At 40.0% G+C, this 20281-nt stretch overlaps 1 protein-coding gene across 2 annotated transcripts; it reads right to left on the reverse strand.

The window, feature by feature from the left end:
- Positions 1-1819: 1819 nt before the first annotated feature.
- FAM174A (family with sequence similarity 174 member A) lies at positions 1820-17443 on the reverse strand. 2 transcript variants are annotated; one of them, XR_015701036.1, is made up of 4 exons: positions 17061-17443; positions 7687-7821; positions 7468-7580; positions 1820-2284 (listed from the first exon to the last, which is right to left on the reverse strand). XR_015701036.1 is itself a non-coding variant. In XM_087742106.1 (3 exons), exons 1-3 carry the CDS (start codon positions 17336-17338, stop codon positions 2263-2265), a joined length of 435 nt encoding a protein of 144 aa, XP_087598232.1. In that variant the 5' UTR covers positions 17339-17443; the 3' UTR covers positions 1820-2262. The 2 variants fall into 2 exon arrangements, 1 of the variants encoding a protein (XP_087598232.1); XM_087742106.1 differs by lacking the exon at positions 7468-7580.
- Between the last annotated feature and the right edge of the window lie 2838 nt (positions 17444-20281).

Consider the following 20281-nt stretch of genomic DNA (forward strand, 5'->3'; position numbering starts at 1 on the left):
GCCACACTGGGTCTTTTGAGAGCTGGGTCTTTCAGTTGGCTTATATATTAGAGTCCTTTCCTGGCTCTTACTGGTCAACAAGAAAAATAAAAATGCTTTCTGTCTCTTCTGACTCATGGATTTCTCATTCTCACACCCATTCATGGTATCTGAGGGTGTATACTCCATTATCCTATCAATGCATTGAACTAATACATTCAGACTTGATCAGGAATTACGTATCGTTGTACATGCTATATCTGGACAAGTCCGAGGAAGTTCGCACCACATAGTATCCGGTATAGTAAATCTCAAGATTTACTTGCAGGAGGTGCAAGAGCTTACAAACTGAGTGTTTGCATTTCCAGTGTTTCTAACATACTTAAACAGCTCAAGTATATATGCTTAGCAATCATAACAGCTCCTCAGGATGTATTCAGCTCAGAGCATAGGAAGATTCTACAAAATTAAAACAGCTAATTCTAGATGTCAGAAAGGCAGTCTCTACTGCTAGGGCTAACATGTGCCACTGCTAGAAAAATTAAAAATCTAAAGAAAGACTGCAATTATGTTTATTTTTAAGAGTGATGGTCCCCTTTATATAGGGAAGCAACAAGCTTTGCCTTCTGTCATTTGTTTTTCTCTCACCCGCAGCCTATGACGCAGCTATCCTTCACTATGTCTCTAGATTCCCCAACTAAGCCTCTCTGAGAATCAGTGCTGTGTTTTCATTTTAATTTTATCTTTAAATATGGGCAGAAAAAGTTAGTACGAGAGGAAGCAAAATAAAGACTTGCATTTATTGTAAATACAATACATTTCCCAGCTGTGTGTGGCACATGGGCAACTGTGGATGAAAATTACCTTGGGAAGCTGATTTGGCATCCATTACTTCAGACCTCATCTGAGTTGTTGCTAGGGCAAAGTAAGTAGGTTTCAGTACAGCAAATCAGCTGGTACCAGGTTAAATAAGTCTACAGCAGACTCCCTCCCCACCCCATGACTGTAGAAATAACCTCAAAGACAAATAAGGTATTCCCATTTTGTTCAAACACCAAGAAGGGACTGAAGAAGCAGGAAAGGTAATCCTTTTCTCCCCATAGCCCACAACACAGGAACTTTAAGGAAACACAGGCAGCCCCACCAATACGGCTATAGCAAGTTTATGACTTGATAAGAGATATATACAGAATTAGCAATGTATTTACACAGTAATTTTAATGAACTGGAATTTGAATATTTTGTCTGCATTATCAAGATTCCTGTGGGAACTGCAACATATTTTTAAAAAAATTCAGTCTTCCATGTCTTAAAGCTTGTTCTACTGATTTTTATGGCACTTCCTAAAAATGAATGTAACTGTTAGATGCCAACTACATTCATGTGAATATTACCACACATTTCATAGTAACAGCTGCTTCTGATGTCACTTTTTCATTTTAGAGTTACAGAAAATTTAGTATTTGACCTAGATTGTTTAAAAAGTACAAAAGTAAACAAGGCTACTCAAAGGCTTATCTCTCCTTCACCATAGGTCTGAACACTGACACTGCATGGACTACACCAGCAGCACCCTAAAGTTGCTGCGCAACATCTGTTCCCACAAGCTGGAGATGGACCTCACAAAAAAATTGACTCAACAGTTGCAATCAGTAGTCTTAACAGCAAAAAGATGTTGCAGTACTGCGTTTTACAAGATCATATTAATATCCTTAAAATCTATAAAACGTTGAAGTATCACACTAAATGCTAGGAATGCTGTAAACAGTTTTTATTTGTTCACTAGAGTTTACAAAAAGCACGTTAATTCAGTTTAAAAAAAAGTCTCAACACAAAAGGCAGTAGTTTGGCTTTTTATTTGTAAAGGATAAAGCATCTCCTCAACTAAAACCAAGTTCTAACAATGCTGAGGAGTCCACAAAGGCTATGTTTACTTACAACTTAATAACACCAAAAAAATTGTTAACATTCCAGATTACTGTAGAAAAAGTGTATACCACACTTATGGCATACAAGATTTGTAACAAGCAAAAATTACCCTGTTTTAAAAGTAATCTCCCTTCCAAATAGGTTTCCATTTTAGAGCACTCTCTCTCTGTAGGCTTTACATTTAGAATCCTCTATATACAAAAACATACAACAAATTGTTACAGTATTTATTGCAACAAATTAAGGATGCCATAATATACACAAATTAAATTAGTCCCCCCAACTTGCATGCCCTCTTGCTTCTTATTCCTCCCATGATGCAGTCTCCTTCTCTGGTTCTAAGATTAAGTTCTTTCACTGAAAGGCACGTACTTCTCTACAACAGAAGAAACAGACTCATTAATCTGAAATGCCCTGTTCCACGGGGAACTTTAGCCTATGTTTTTGAAGGCCAAACATTATGAAAAAAATGATGGAGATGCAACATTTTATTATTAACTTTGCCTGTAAAAACTCATAGTTACCATATTACTGTGAAGCGAAGTGCCATAGAACTCTCTTCATTTAAACCTCCCAAATAGAGAGACAGCTCGCTCACTTACAAAAAAACCCGTGTTTTTACCATGTTGGACATGTTTTTAAACTTCCAAGGCTTCTGAGTCCCTATTACTGGAAAGCTATCAAAAACAGAATAAGTGCTTTTCCTTGTGCCTTGCAATGCAGTAAGTAGTGTGTGTGTAAAGTGATTTAATGAAGATTGTAAACTATTAGTGTGATACACTTTTGAAAAACAAAGATGTGATATTAGGATACCATACCTCAGTTGACATGGAGGCAAAGTTGCATGGTGAGAAACCAAAGGTTAGAATTTCAAACTTTGACACGTAATATTATGCTATTGAATAAAATGGCTAAAACATCCCATTCAGATAAGATGCCCCAAACTGAAAAGGCACAGAGACTAGACACCTGGGTAATGACAACAGTGAGAGTACACTTAAATTGCATCTATGTTACAACAGAGTACACTGTGGACTTTTTTTCATATACTGTGAAAGAAAATAGCAACGACACTCAAAGTAATAACCATATCAGCATACCAGTATACTAACACTGCTATGCTGATTTTAGGAAAGAAGTCAGTTTCTCTCCCTAACCTTGGAAAGAGTCAAATAGACCTACCAGCTAACCCTAAACAAGCCAATAGGGATTTCTAACATATGCATACTGTGCTGCAGAGTATCACCTTAAAAAACCCCCCATGATTGTTTTAGTCAAGAAAAATGAAAGCAGAGTGGACACTACTGCAGTCTATTAACAGGTCAAAGAAAGAAAAAAAAAAAAAGACAACTATTTTCTGTATAAAACAATACTTATATTCTTGTCCATAACAAATGTATATGAACCCACCAGAACATGTAGATTAGAATTTCCTGTAACAGCCTTTAGTTTTTCAGTGTCTTCCATTAGGAGTTATGAGGGTAAAACTTATGAACTGAATAAGCTGACTGTTGACTGTAGTTAAGTAAATCTGCAACTTAACAAAGGACTACACTCAAAAACCATTAAAAGCCCTGCTTCCTTGTTCCCTAATTACGTGCTCCAAGCCTGACCGCATATTTACGCTACTTTAAAAAACCTGAAACCAACCATACCTCTGAATTACTGCAAATGCCAGGACAAAGTGTAATGACATCTCCTGGGAATATCTGAGTATCATTATCATCAAGTTGTCCTCAGTGACTCTTTGATTACTTATGCATTCTGTACTCCCTTTGGTCATTCTTGGTTAAGCAGTGATATGAAGACTGATTACTAAGCTTCAATGCTGATGCAAAAGACGTAGTTGAAACAAGAGGAAAGACATTAACTGAAAAAAGTACATTCCCAATTAAGGATTTTTTTTTTTTAAAGGTACTCTGTTAGTTTTCAAACTTCCCTCCCACCAATGCCATTGCTTTGCAAAGTTTGGATAGTACTTTATCAAGCTGTTCTATGGAGAATTGTGGAGTGCATTCATATTGTTCAGTACTGTTTTCCTCCTATACACTAACACTGTTTCAAGGCAAAAAGTAGCTTTTAAAACTTTGAGAGCTTCTGCCCATAAAGGAGAACACAGCAAGCTCTCAATATACATAAACGGAATATATTTATATTATTGACTAAACATAACTGAGGTCCTTGTTTTCTCAAGCTCCCAATATCAAAATAATGATTTTGATAATTTAAGTGCTTACTTTCTGAGCTATCCTGAAACAGGAACATATTCTTCCTTTATTATCTACAGTTATGCTCCTCTGAAGGTATTACTTCTGATCTATTTAGTCAGGTTTCCTCAGCAAGTTAACAGAAACGTGTTGAAATTAAGTTTGGTTAGACCACGCAGTTACTCCAATACAACTACGTTTCTTGCAGTTTGACTGAGAAGTTGACATTATCATATCTTCTGTGAGCAAACATCAAATTTGAAGTAATTTTGCAGCCCCATAGGGCAGAAACAAAGGTATGCCTATGCCACAAATTACATTACTCTATGTATTTACTCCAGACTATGACATGTTCAAACATTACATGCCACTTCTCTCTCTATACTTTCTGGGCTCTTTGGACTTGGATCAAAACATCAGGTATTGGTTTTCCGGCTGAAGCTGATGCTTTTAAAAATCATATACTACTTATCTAGCAGAAGTTCTTTCATCAACAAGATACCACAGTGTGTGAGGAACTGTATCTATTAAAATAAATACTTGATTTATCTTACAATAGCTACACCATCAGCTAAACGAAACACTACTGATGTATTCAAGCTGTTTGTACTATATGTCATCCAAAGGACTATTTTTAAAATGGTCTGGATCAGTGAGCTACTTTCAAATACTTCCAAATTGCCTGGTATACCTAAACTAAATGATGATTTGCTGCAGTACTTCAATTTAAAGAGGGGCTGAGTATTTGGAAATTAGGACAGGGTTTTTTGGTGTGGTTTTTGGTGTTTTTGTTTCCCAACTACAACACTAATAATGTGAATTTTTTTTGGTAGTTATCACAGTTAAGGGCAAGTGCAGTTCAAAGCCTGCTGTCTATAGTTATAAAGAGTTTGCTTTAATGCAAGTCAATTTCCTAATCATAAACTGAATTAATTTCAACTACAGAACCATAGAAAGTGTAGTGGCAAAAGCATCAATTTAGGACATCATTTGACAAAATCCCTATTGGGACCAGAGATAGGGCTATCCATAAGACAATCACTTCACTGAGTATGAGTTTGCAAGATAAATTTTGAAGGGGAATGAATAGAATACACTCTACCTGATAGAGTAACCATAATAGAAATATATAGGATGTTTGATACAGTCCTATTTAGATTTTAGAAGTTCTCAGGTTTATCTCTTTACATTGATACATAGTTAACAAGCATATATACAACCCAGCATCATGTTTGCATGGCAAAAAGGGAAAAGTAAAATAAAAATAAGGACCTCAGTCTAAACCATACTTCTTTTTTTACTGTTTTCACTTTTGTTTCATCCTTATACATCCTCTCAGGGACAAGAATGAAATAACCAAGAATGAAATAACTGAAGTATGTAAACCAGATAAGAACAGTATCTATCTGCTTTACATACTTTGGTTATTTCACAAGCAGCTGCAAGACTATGATTGCAAAATGGATTTGTAACAATTTAAAATTACTGTGCATATTAGATACTACAATAAAAAACTTGAATGAAAATTTTTTCTCCCTAAAATTGAAGTGTTTAGAAACACACAGGGAATAAAAAAAAAAATCAGAAATCCACCTTCTGAAATCCTCTGATATTATTTTAGTGAACTTTCCCTCTAGGGTTTTCATTACTTCTATTCTAGGGTATGCAAAGAAGTTTCAAGAAACAGACACAATCACTTTGACACTTCAGGGTGGTTTTCTAGCTTCAGACTTCAAAAAATACAGTCTTGTTTATCTTAACATACAGTAAGCTTCAAGCTAGGTATTCTAGATTTATCTGTAGAATGTGAGTTAAATCTACTAAGGTAAACCTACTAAGGTAAAACAGTGGGGTTAAAAGACGCATGCTGCCATTTCAGTGTCTGGAAAGCTTAATATAATCCCCCAGAATTTCCACAATAGGTAAATTGGAAGTTATTATAAGCAGTTGAAAAAATCAGAACACCGATCTACATACATAAGACACATGTGTTTCAATACCACCTATTAACACAGCCTTCTCTGCAGTAAAAGATGCAGTGCATATACCTGTTTAACACATTAATAGTATAGTCCCTTTAGATAAAGTACTGCTCAAGACATAATCAGCTCCTTGAAGCTAAACAAAAATACAACCATGCTTAATCTCCAAATAAGCATATAAGAGTATGAAGTAACCTCTATAACATGAATACAACCATACTGCTGTTAATTGTATAATACTGTTTGTTAATGAAGACTAACCATATTATCATGTCCATTCCTAGTAAAAAGGTTACTTGATACTCCTGTAAACAAACATTTATGTGGAAGTATCATGTTAACTGGTCATCAAATACCTCGAAGTCTCGTAAGTATGCTGAGTTACAAGAGAACTTAAAAGATCTAGGAAAGACATCGAGGGAATTCCTGAATATAACGTGACAATTACCTATTACATAATAGGCATAATATATACTGGAACAAGTAGTAACATAGGGTAACTGTAAGTACCACATGACTCTCTAATACAGAGGAGCAGTAAGCAGAGATATTCCACCTAGTTTCTTCTAATGTACAGAGGAGAAGAAAAGGAAAGAACAACTTTTATGAAAAAAAATTAATCTGCAAGATTCTCCCTAAGGAGACAAAGTTAAAAAAGACTGAACCTTTCACTTCAAAGTGAAGTGCATCCAAAGTTGTTTCCTAATAAACAGTAGAACATCTGACTTACTAGTCCAATACTTTCAATTCATTTGAGACATGATGTATTGCATTTGTGGAATTCTTTTGCTTGAGACTTTAATTCAGTTTCACATTAAACAGTGTTGAATCAATTACTTGCTGTGACTGGCAGAATTTATCATTTTATCTCTTCTGATACTTGACAGTAGTCCTCACTATGACAATTCTATCAAAGTTTTTACTATGTCTTTGCACGTGCAGTGTGATGGCATTACTCAACAAGGAAAACTGTTTTTTAAATTTGAATTGCATAAGTTTAAGTTTGAATTGATCATAATGTTTAAGTGTAAGGACAATAAGGAAATACAACAAAATTTTCATGTATCTATAGAATTTCAGAGAGTGACTTAAGAAATGAACCTTTCTATGCAGAAGTACCAAATCTAAAACTTGGTGCAGGATCATCAGCAACTAACTGCTGACTACTTTAGCAACAGGGAAAGCAGAATGAAGCTGCTGGAATCAGAACTCATAGGAAAGAATACACAGGAAAAATGGAGGACCCTCCAAACCAAACTAAACTAAAAAAAAAAAAAAAAAAAAAAAAGAGAGAGAGAAAGGTAAAAGCTAGTTGTTGACTTAACATAAGCTTCAATAATGACACTGTATTTGTAACAAAAATATCCTACCTTCCTCTCCATTTCTCTGGAACTCACATGCTGAAGACAAATGGTGTTTATCTTCTTGCCCACTAAATTCTTGCCCATTTAAAATTCAAGTGATCTTGACATCCCTTCTCCAACTACATGCATATGAAACACAGTAGTGAGCTTTCTCAGTGAAACTGCTTATCATCCATACGCCTTCACTTCTATTGCTAGAAGTACATTCAGCTTCTATATACAAACCTTCGAGGATGGTTGGCGTCAAATAATGTTGTATCGTCATCATCATCATCTTGCTCTAATGGGGTCAGCTCCATGTTTTCTATGTTTGTATCCAAAACTCCGTATCTTCGGGTTTTTCTGTTTCGCCTTCTGAGCCTGAAATGCATTTTAAAACCTTTAAGTGCTATAAACTCTTCTCTACTTTCTGTTCCAACAATGTAAGAAAACTATCCCTTAAAATATGGCTATATTGATACTTATAATAAATTTTAAAAAATTTAAAATATAAAAAGTACACACTTAGCTCTATGAAATTCAGAGGTCAGACAATTCTAAGTGTCAAGAGTTTACATGAAATCATTAAGGCCAACAATAATGTCATCTGCAGTTTTGTACAGAATTACTGTACTGAATACAAAAAGTCTATACAGGCACTTGGCAGCTAAATGCAAGAGCCAGGTAAAAATACATGCAAAAGTATACTTGCAGCAGATCCTACAATGAGAAAAACGTTGCGCTACGTATTCTCTGTGTGTTTTATGCGTCTCCATAGAACAGCAGATCAAGTCAGAGAGAAACTCAACAAAACTATAGCAGAGATGTATCACAAGCCATGGGTGACATTGAAACTTTTTGTTATCATTTGTGAAGTTTTTTATAGCTATTAAATTAAAAACATTGTTTATAATTACAGTCTGGAATAACAGAGAACTTGTAGAGTCAATGTCTTGTATGCTTCACAAAACGTGGAAGGAAGAGGCCATGATTCATGCTTCAGCATTAAGGCACAGTGCTTATCACAGATGAACAGACTGTTTGCACCTGCTTTTCTCACTTTCCGTGGACTGTCTGCGTGGGCCCGTGTCCCACGTAAGCTCCCCACTGAACCGTTCTGTTTGGCTTTGCAGAGCTACTCCTATACGCATCGAATATGCCTTGCTCAAGTCTTTGAGGATCAGGAACTCAGATCACTAGCCGCTCAGCAAGCACTATGCACTATGCAAAGGCGTCCGTTTACAAAATGCTGACAGAGTCACCTTCAGCTACTGTATACTAGCAAACAGCAGCTACATGAAAGCTATTAGCAAAAAAAAAAAAAAAATCTGCTTTCTAGGCATTTAGTGCTAAACTCAAAGCTGACAGTAGCCCTTCCTTTTAGAAACTCCAGAAATCAACCAAAGCTAGGTGCCTAAGAAAGGTGTTTACAACATTCCGGAACTTCAATACTGCACATTTCAGAGCTAGTAATCAAAAAGATCATGTATAACGCATTATGCTGCTAGAGTATTGTCCTGGTTTCAGCTGGGATAGAGTTAATTTTCTTCGTGGTAGCCGATGTGGTGCTCCGTTTTGGGTTTAGGATGAGAACAATGTCGATAACACACTGATGTTTTTGTTCTTGCTAAGTAGTGCTAAGCTGTTGTTAAATAGGTGCTAAGCAGTGCTTACACTGGTCAAGGACTTTTCAGCTTCCCCTGCTCTGCCGGGTGCACGGCGGGGGGGGGGCGGGGCTGGAAGGGAGCACAGCCAGGGGGGCTGACCCAGACTGGCCAAAGGGCTATTCCTTACCATATGACGTCATGCTCAGTATATAAGCTGAGGGAAGAAGGAGGAAGGGGGCGATGCGCGGCGTGATGGCGTTTGTCTTCACAAGTCACCGTTACGCGTGATGGAGCCCTTGGATGGCTGAACACCTGGCTGCCGATGGGAAGTAGTGAATGAATTCCTCGTTTTGCTTTGTTTGCGTGCGCGGCTTTTGCTTTACCTATTGAACTGTTCTATTTTATTTTACTTCAATTATTAAACTGTTCTTATCTCAACCCACGAGTTTTCTCCCTTTTACCTTTTCGATTCTCTCCCCCATCCCACCGGCGGGGAATGAGTGAGCGGCTGTGTGGTGCTTAGTTGCTAGCTGGGGTTAAACCACAAGTACGTACTATCATACTGTGTATAATAGATTATACTATTATACTACGCATAATCACCTCTCTGATCACCACTGAGGCACCACTTTAACAACCTCGTAGGAGATATCAAATAGGATATTGAGACTCTCAGCTTCAGATTCTGTCCTGAACTCTGGTGTGCTTAAAGAATTTTTTTAATATGCAACTTGGAAACGCATTCACCTTTGCACACCAGGGCAACTGTGAAAGAACACAAAGCAGCATCTAGTCTTGGTTTAAACTATACTCCAGTGAATCAGACCCCCTTTTGGAATTGAGAAGCAAATGTAACCTCGTTAGGATGGGAAGGGTATAAAATACATATCTTTGTTCAAAACGCTCCAACTTCTGATATTATAAAAAGAAATCAGCATGACCATCTCCTTCATCCTCAACTATGACTTTAAACAGCAGCAACTATTGTGCCAGGCATTTAAGTGCTTTAGCACAACTTAAAGTACCTAACTTTATTGTTATTAGACATATACAGATTAGTCAAAAGACTAAAGACTAAAGCTAAAAGGACACTGGAAGTGCTTAAGCAACATACATGTATGGTCATAACTGACACTAGAGCAGTGTCCTGAGTGTTAACAAAAACTAACTTAAAATCTTCTACCCTGTGACTGTTCGGAAGAAAACCTAGGACAAAATCCCGATTTCATTAAAGTCAATAGTGCTCTCTATGCCTCTCAGGAACTTAATAGGGATAATTTTTATCTTTGTAGTTATTATGGATACCTTAGGGTCTAGTAAGATAAAGTTATGAAAATGGATTTAAAAGTACTAAAAAGTTAATGTTATATTTCTACATGCTCAGTCCCAGTCCTCCTTCAAATGCAGCTAACAGCAGCAGAGGAATCCATAAGCAAATATGCAGAGATATTATCTGCCTAACATCAGTGATGGCATAGATAATAGACTGTTAAACCAAGAGGACAGCTAAATAAGAGAAAACTAAGAAATGCTGGTGTAAAGAAGAAAAAAAAAAGAAGAAAGTATGTTAAAAAATGAGAATTTAAGCAAAACAAGAAGTCAAGTTTAAAGAACAGACAATGACTAAAGAAACATAGAACTGCAAGGGACCTGGGAGGGTAGGAAGAGTTTAAAAAAAACCCACAGAGTAAGGTAAAAACCACTTACTACATAACATGTGACTTCTTTTTGCAGGGTATACAATTCCAAAACTGACTGCTGACGGAAATCTCAAGATCTCAGTCATCTCAGGCAGTTAAATGTTAAGTTTAGATCCCAGAACTCCCTTGTACAGAAAGGTATTTTCAATTACATATCTAAGTTTTTTGAATGCTCATCTGGTGTATCAAATACAAACCTCTTCTGAACACATCTGCACCAAACAGTGGCACGAGGATCATTAAAAAGCAAAAAGCAACAGGGTAAGGTACATTTACATGAAAAAATTTTCATTTTTACACAAAGTCTTGACCGCTCATTCCTTTAGTTTTGTTTATCAACACATTGATAGGGTATATCTTGAGAAACTGCGGTATTTTCTGTGTCAAATACTACTTCACTTAGGGGAGACAAACTTCTTTCAAGGAACACGACAGTTCAAACACTATTCTTAACTGAATCTGATACCAAGTAAAAGGGTCACAGCAATACTTGTCCTTAAATCCATCCAGAAAATTAATTTAGCATAATAATTATGCAAAATATTTTTTCCAAGGACCTTTCCATTTATTTTCTGTGTAGAACATAGTGCTGCAGGATTTGCAGGATAATGGCTGCCTATAAGCTGATGTAACTTAAACAGCCTCCAAATAACGTCTGCCTTCTTTTAGGGAAATCCTGAACAACGGAGATGTAAACAGCCTGAAACAACCTACTCTGTCTTTTGACTGTACCAGAAAGAAAAAAAAACACTGTATGCATTCGAGAAAAGCCTAGCCAAACAGAAAGAAAACAGATTTTTGTTTTCTTCTCAAATCAGATGGCTTTTCAATGCCAATAATCACACAGACAAGCTATTTCTATACATCAAGTCTGTAAATGCTTTCCAAAAAGTTCAAGACTTCCTCATTCTACTGTCATAGGATTCCACTCCATGCAAACTCAAGAAACTTAAATTAAATTTAAAAGGCTAGGATAAATCCATACTGTATTAGTGCCACGAGTGAAGTCCCACTCTAGAAGCATAATCAGCAATACCTTTTCTTAAAACAAGACTGACAAATACAGCAGCACTGGTCTAACAGAATTACTTAGAATTTCTATGTATGTATTGTGAGTCCTGGTCAATCTTATTAATCTGTCATGATTACAACACATCATATATGGCATACTCATTGCAAACTGCAAGCTTAACATATAACTATCTCTAAATGGTAAAAAGAAATATTAACAGAAAATGACATTTTCCTGTAGTCATTTCCACCTGTGTAAGAGGAGAACAAAACCTAACGTGTCAAGGTGTAAGGTACTACCCTTGCTGCAAGCCACAAACACTTTAAATAAGATCAGTTCAATCAAGTAGCAATTGCTAATCACCCTGTCTTTTTAGGCAAGTGCCTTTCTACTAGAAGCTTTTTACTGTTAGTAAACTCTACAATAAACCAATGTCCCCAACTCATCACCCTTCAGCTTCACAATATTTTAGAGGATTCTGAGAAGTATGTGCCAAGGAAACTGCAGCTCTCCCATAACCTCAAGCTAGAGACAAGTCTTACTTATGGGCCAGCATATGCCTTCTCAAAAGTGAAACTCAGATTTTCTTGCTCAATAGTTCCAAAGACAGACTACTTTCAAACCGGTGGATGAGTTACGGGAAACACTCACAGCTCAGCAAAAATATCATGAAGTGTTCGGTAAGTCTGTGTGACAGAACTAAGTTTCACCTGTCCCAGAGTTGACCCAGTGCTGGGAAAGCTCCATCCTAAAGTTTTCGCATACCTTGTGCTACAAAATATGGTGGTGTTACTTCACGTTCTCTATTAATGCATATTTTTAACTAAATTCATTTCTCCTGAACTATGAGCTACAGCTGTTAGAGAAAGTATTCCCATAAAGTTATTACTTGAAGCTGAGCCCTTCTTCTGCGAAAGGCATGCATGAGCTACAGATTTCACACCCGTAAAGACATTCAGTAATTATCCTTTGAAAGGCTTATAACTAACTTCCTAGAAATTTGTTTTACGTTACAATAACGACATACAATTCACAATGAAACGTATTTTGTATGTCTCACTTGGCACGCCAAATTATGTAGCACACTTTTCTCTAAAAAGAAGAAAAGCTATTTCATCTCATCTGCTACACCTGTTTTCTCATCACCTCAGAAAGACTGAAGATCTAAGGGCATGCACTTCCTACATAAACATGGAATAAGACCTTTGTCTGCAATAGGCTTTAAGTTAAAAAAAAACAAAACAAAACAAAACCACAAAACTCTCCAGACAGAGTAACAGGGAGAAAAACCAAAAGGACATATGAACTGTAACGTTAGCCCTTCTATGCATCATGAAGGGCAATCACATACATGAGGTATTTTATGTAAGTATCAAAACTAAGAAGCAAGAAAGGCAATGAAACTATACTGGTAGACTGAAGAAGGCATTACAGTGTCTCAGTTTTCTTATTCCTAACTCTGATGGATCTGCTGTATGATCTTGGTGCTACATACTTTATTCTTGGTAAATCTTCTGTTATAGAAGGAGTTTTATATATACTGGAATAAAAATCCATAAAAGCCAAAAACTTCTATTGTAATTGGCAGAATTCGCTAATGCAGCAAAACAAGTCTCTGCAAGCAAAACCTCCAGTACAAGGAACTGTAGAAAAGACTAAGGCTTCACTACAATAAAAACTTTTTTCACCAATGTGACTGGAAAAAAACAAAAAACAGTAAGAGCATCAACAGGAAAAAAAAAAAAACAAACCTTTCTTCCTGTGACAGTGGTAAAACACAGGAACATGCTGCCCAGAGAGGCTGTAGAATCCACATCATTAGAGATATTCAAAACTCAACTGGACAAGAGCTGAGCAACCTGCTGTAGGTGACCCTGCCGTGAGCATGAAATTGGACAAGACAATCTCCAGAGCTGCCTGCCAGCCTCTGCCGCTCTGTGATCGTCCATTTCAGTTGTCACAACTATCAACAATACCTCCCAAACTAAGCTTCTTAGCTTCACAAGAAGCAGAGGCGCAAGCAGCCCAACCTTTATAATCAGTGGGTTCAAATAACAAGTCCCCATAAAAAGCTAGAAATGAAATTAAGATTTTTTTTTTCCTGACAGAGAAATTGTGCAGTATCACTTGAGAAGGTCAATGAGAGATTGCTATAGTTTACATAACCATTTCCAACCAAAATTCATCTCCTACGTGGAGAAAAGTTAAGTGATAGCCACATTAGCAAAGTTCTATCCGTGTACACAAGATTTTCTTGTCAGGGCACCATCTTCAAAGAAAGTCACATGACTCTGAAAAGAGAAAATTCATACCTTTATCAGAATGTATAAAATTGATAAAGGAAGAGATTGCTACCTTCCTGAATCAGGCAAAACTTTGGCTACAGGTGTCTCAACAGAGAATAGCTAGATTTTCCAGGTAAAGTCTTTATTAGAACTTGAAAAACATTATTTTTTATTTTAAAATTACAGATATTTCCTCTAAGAAAATGAAGTTGAAGGGTATGTATATATTAAGTTAGAACAGAATAGAACAGAACAGAATAGAACAGAACATTTCAGTTGGAAGGGACCTACAACAACCATCTGGTCCAACTGCCCGACCAATTCAGGGCTGACCAAAAGTTAAAGCATATTGTTAAGGGCGTTGTCCAAATGCCTCTTAAACACTGTAAGACTTGCAGCATCAACCACTTCCCTAGGAAGTCTGCTCCAGTGAAGGTAAAGAAATGCTTCCTAATGTCCAGTCGAAACCTCCCCGGCACAGCTTTGAACCATTCCCAGGTGTCCTGACACTGGATCCCAGGGAGAAGAGATCAACACCTCCTTCTCCACTTCCCCTCCTCACGAAGCTGTAGAGAGCTATGAGGTCACCCCTCAGCCTCCTTTTCTCCAAACTAGACAAACACAGAATCCTTAGGTGCTCCTCATAGAGCATTCCTTCCAGCCCTTCCGCCAGCCTTGTTGCTCTCCTCTCAACATATTCAAGGACCTTAACATTGTTTTTAGATTGTGGGGCCCAGAACTGCACACAACACCTATAGTGAGGCTGCACCATCACTAAATACAGTGGGATAATCACCTCTTTTGACCGGCTGGCTATCCTGCGTTTGATGTGCCCCGGGATGCGGTTTGCCCTCTTGGCTGCCGGCTGCCAGGGCACACTGCTGACTCATACTGGGTCTGTTGTCAACCAGCACCCTCAGGTCCCATTCTGCAGGGCTGCTCTCCAGCCACTCCTCTCCCAATTTATACTTGTATCCAGCATTACTCCGTCCCAGGTGCAGAGTCCAGCATTTTGGCTTGTTAAATTTCACCCCATTCATCATAGCCCAATGCTCCAATCTATCTGGATCCCTCTGCAAGGCCTCTTGTCCCCCAGGAGAGTCAACAGCACCTCCTAGTTTGGTATCATCGGCAAACTTGCTAAGGGTGCATTCAACTCCTGCCTCCAGATCATTGATAAAAATATTGAACAGGACTGGCCCTAGAATTGAGCCCTGAGGAACATCCCTGGTGACCGGTTGCCAGCCAGATGTAGCCCCATTCACTACAACCCTTTGAGCCCTGCCCTTCAGCCAGTTCTTTACCCAGCGCAGCATGAACCCACTCATCCCACAGTTGGACAACTTGTCCAGAAGGATGCTGCATCAAAAGTATTATCAAAAAAGTATAAAAAGCCTCACTAAAATCCAGAAACACTACATCTACCACCCTCCCTTCATCCACTAGGCAGGTGACCTAGCTGAAAGTCTGTAAAAAGCCCTGAAGCTTTTATGTCTGATAACAACACATACGGTTTCTTCCTGAGAATATCTTTCAAAAGGAAACTGGGAGGTTTGTACCTAAACCTTAAATTTCTTATACAACCATTGCCAAAAATATTTCAGCCACCAGTTCAAATTCAGAAGCACATGCTTCCTCTAGTCTGAATTTCAGAAGCAAGATGCAACAAAAAGATGCAGCAGAATTACAGAACATGAGGTTTAACCTTCTTGTTTATAGTAGCACCTAGAACACAGCACGCCAGTTTCAAATGCAGAACAGCAACCTTCCTATTGCTAAAAACTGAATATCAAATAATTGCCATTCATGCAGAAAATAATGACAGTAGATGAGAATTTCCTTCTCCAGCTCCTGCAATGAGATGCTTTTACTTATTTATTTACTTGGTCTTTCAATAGTACTGCCCAGAACTCCAAATCCAACAGGCTCCTGTTTGGAGGAACCCAAACACTGAGAAGTGCTCTTGTCCATTTTCACTTGCTTAAAAGATTATGCTGCTTCCTATGATATCGTCAAGATATGCATTCCAATAAAAATAAGACTGAAGGCTGCTCAAGAGTGATCTGTAAAAGCTACGGAGCAATCAGGATATCCTAGTTTACTTGGACTACACGTCTTAGTAAGTGCCCCACACAGACCACTGTCTTTCAACTACCTTCCTGGAATAAATGGTGAAGGTGCTGGACACACTAGCCACCAGTATATCTAACTACAATGAAAAGTACATAGAGAACTTGCTGCGTAATGAACGTGCTTTATGCATAGCAACACATTTGGGCGTTGCCCAGAAGAGTTCACAGTTTAAGCATGAGAGAGCAAGTAAAACTGCATGGATGACAAAACACAGAGACAAATACTATACTTAACTGTAAAATCACATAATTATGCAGTCAATAGTTTCCATGAGAAACATAAAAAGCTTGCATTACTGAGTTGCTTTTAAGGGCCCTTTTCTTAAGAAAGCCCGAAACAGAGAAGTTTACTGAAAAAGAAAGCACAAAAGAAAGATGTTTAGATGGACAAATTCAGTAGCTCAGCACGACAGAAGTTTGCGAACACGACAACCGACAGAATGTACAAAATTAAATTCAGGTGGACTGATGGATGTCAGTAGTGACAAGCCCACTTGAAGAGAACAGGAGGGAGCCAGGAAAAGCCCGACACTGACGAGTGGTATCACTGCTGCAAGCAGAGCCCGACCGAGCACCGTCCTGTCCATACGGGGCGGGGAGGCGGCACCAGGCGCTTTCCAGACGCCTCAGCCGGCGGCGCTCTCCGCAGGCAGCAGAGACATGCCCTGCTCGCCGGCCCCCGGCCAGGAGCCGAGGGGACCCTGACAGCCGAGGCAACCGGCCGGGGCCGGCGCGGCGCTGGCAGAGGCAGGGGCAGGGCCGGTCCCGGCCCCCCGGCGGCGCGCTGCCTCCCCACGGCGGCCCGGAGGGGGCAGCAGCGCCTTCCCCCGTCGCCCGCCTGCTCCCCGCGGCAGCGCTCCAGCCAGCCCGGCCCCCTCCCTCACCGCACGGTCCGGATCACGAAGTAGACGATGAGGGCGGCGCTGGCCAGCACCAGCACGGACAGGGCGCGCTGGGTCATGGGCTGGCCCTGCTCCGGCGGCGCCGAGACCTCGGCCAGGCGGCTGCTGCTGCTTCGCGTGACACCCCCGCCGGCCGCATCCGTGGGGCGCGGGGAGGCGGTAGCGGCACTCCGGGGAGGAAGGGTCGCCGCCGCAGCCTCTCCACAACGGGCAGCCAGCAGCAGCCCCGCCAGGAGCCAGGGCAGTGGCGGCGGCCACATGTTGCCCTCTCCTCCTGCCCGGCACGGACCCCGACCCGCCCCTGCCGCCCGGCGCGGCCTAAGCGCGGCCGGGCCCTGCCGCCGTCTGGCCGCCGGAAGCGGAAGCGCTCATCGCCCGGCGCTGCCATGGAAGCGCCAGCGAGCAGCCCGCCCTGCTCCCGGCGGCAGTCAAGTGGCGCAGGGCGGGACGGGACGCGGCGTGGCGTGGCGGGGCCCCGTGGGAGCCGGAGCCGGAGCCGGGGTGGGTTGGGTTGGGCAGGGCAGGGCGCGGGTTTCCCGCGTCCGCGGAGGACCCACGCCGCCCCGGCACCGCAGCGTGCTGCCTTCTGCTCAAGCGGGCCCGCGTTCCTGCCGCGCCCGCCGGGAGCGCTTCAGGTGCTGCGCGTGTGGCCGGGCCCGCCAGCTGCCGTGCCCCGCGGGCGTCTGCGGGACAGGGGCTGGGTGGGTGGGAGGCGTGGCTGCAGACGGAGGCACCCACAGCTGCCTGCTCTGCCGCCTGCTTGTTTGGCGGCATGCTGGCTTTCAAAACGTGCAGGTCGCTTTTGTAGGTCAAGCTAGTAAGGGACGTTCATCTTCTCAGTCGTAATGGCCAGACGTTAAGGATCTGGTGATGAGCTACCAGATTTGTGATCTGTTCCGCTTTTCCTATAATAAGCCTTTATGTGAAATGGTTAAGAAAAGATAAGCAAAGGGAGGGTTTGGAAAATATTAGGGCCTGAAGATTTAGAGTACAGTTTTTGCTTTGGTTGAGGTTAGATGGTGGAAAGATCAGGGAAGTGGTTGTGTCTCAGTGGACCACCACCAAAGTTGGTGGAGCAGTCAATATGTTATGAAGTTAGTGGACATTCATGAACCTGGGAGACAGGACTCTGACTGATGTTAACACTTTGTACAGAGGGAATCTGCCATGATGTTTATTACACTGTGTCACATGTGTTCCTTAAGTAAATGTCATTCCGGTAAGATAATCCTTTAATTGTTAGAGGCCATTTGTGAACAGTAAACTACAGCAAGGCTTTCAGGGGTCAGATGTGTGTATTGAAGAACAGGAAATCCACATTGACAGTGAGGTGTTTTTCATTTGTTACAGTGTAGACAGAAATGTATTTCTTTGCCAGAGTAGCAAAGCAGCCCTGTACAGTGATATTTCTGCAGTTGAAGCAACACATAAAACAACAAGATTTTGTCTATGAGCAGACTTGTTTTGATATCCCAGAGGCCTTAAACTTTTCAGTTTATCAATAAACCTTCGATTTCATCAGATCATGTAAAATCACATGTAGATAATTTCAACAGCGATTAGTTAATAAACTATTAACAACTTTGGCTGTTAGTTAACTGGGAAAACAAGTTCAAGGTCTTGTGTCACACAAACCATGAGGCAGAACTTGGAAAGGGTGAAACTGATTTAAATAGCATATGTACCATTTAACTATCATTTGTATGTCTTCCCCTTGAAAAATTGTGGTCCTTTTGGTGGGAATATTGTTTCAGATGCTTTGAACAACAGTTTTTGCTTAAAGTGCTGAAGGAGGCGTGTGAGTAAACTTTCTTGGTAGCTTTTTCCTTGGTTTATAACTTTCATAGAGCTTGACTGATTCAGGTCCCCCAGCCCCCAATATCTATCAGACTTCTTCTTCCCCATGAATTCCCTTGAGGTGTATTTCTTCCTGACAAGTCCAAGCAACTGCCTTCCAGCACAGTGGCTTATGACTGAGGAAAGCGTTATATTCAAAACTTGAGGAGGAATACTGTTAGAACGTCAGTCATTGCTGTTAAACTGTTGTAGGGAAATGTCAGTGATGCATGGACTGTGTTAGATGTAACAGTGCTGGGATGCTCACTTGGGAATGTTACGGCATATTGCATGGCAAACTGTATGTCAGATGCAAAGTGTGAGGGGAAAAAAGGGATTGTCTTGGTCAGGGAAGACTATGACATGACTTAATATTTCAGTGTCCATATTTGCAAAACTACCCTCCTTAAAACTGAGGGTTCTAGTGCTGTATGGCCAGGGAAAGTCGTCTTTTGAAGTTTTTTCCAAAATGAGAAGCTCTTATTTCAGCAAGGTAAGATAATCTTTGAATTTTCAGACTAGAAAACAAAAGTACAGCAATTTGTATTCTTTATTCTGAAACAAAAAAAAAATTAAGTCTTTGTAGATTTCTTTGGGGGTTTTTTAACCATTGAAATGCATAAATTTGTTTAGTATTCAAGTCAGGTGTAAGTAGACTTCAAGTTTGTATGTAAACATTTGCTTTGAGACAGCTGTAAGATAATTCTTCGATGAAACATGACATAACTTCGAACCTGCACGTGGAAGTTGATTTGAGAGTCATATTTAAGTTTTTTAAGTGTACATGCCTGTTAGTAATTGTTGTCTAAGGTATGGCTTGGAGCCAAAGACAGGAAAGAATTAAAAACAAATGGTGATGTTCTGTGATCATCCTGGTATACAGCAGCTTTTGAAAGAGGTGTCTTAGGGTTATATTCCCCCATTCTGTGTGTAAATTGTATAACTTTTCTCGCTTATGAAAGACATAAAGAACTTTCATATCTTACACCCAAAAGGTGAAAGAACTTGAGTGCCAGTGAAAGACCCTGAGACTGCTAAATTGTCCATTAAAATTGATGGAGCTTACTTGACTTTTACCTTTGAGAAAAACAAAATTGGCCATTTTTTTTTAGTTCCTTAAAATAGCTCTTGTAGATGAATTGAAAGAGCAGAGAAATTACTTTGCAAGATTATGTGAGTGTCAAGGATGTCTGGAAAGGGGCCTTTTCATCAGGAAATGAAATGATAATTCAGAGAAAGGCACTTAGAAGCTCTGTATATTCTTTCTTTTACTCATTTTGCTAGTTCAACTAAAATGGCGTTGTGTGCTTCCCGATACTTGTAGGGACAAAGGGCACAGTATAGAACACATTTCCCTTTCCCTCAGC

This window comes from Nipponia nippon, unplaced genomic scaffold, assembly GCF_047370975.1.
Source record: "Nipponia nippon isolate SJK-2023a ecotype South Korea unplaced genomic scaffold, ASM4737097v1 scaffold_8, whole genome shotgun sequence".
Lineage (NCBI taxonomy): Eukaryota > Metazoa > Chordata > Aves > Pelecaniformes > Threskiornithidae > Nipponia > Nipponia nippon.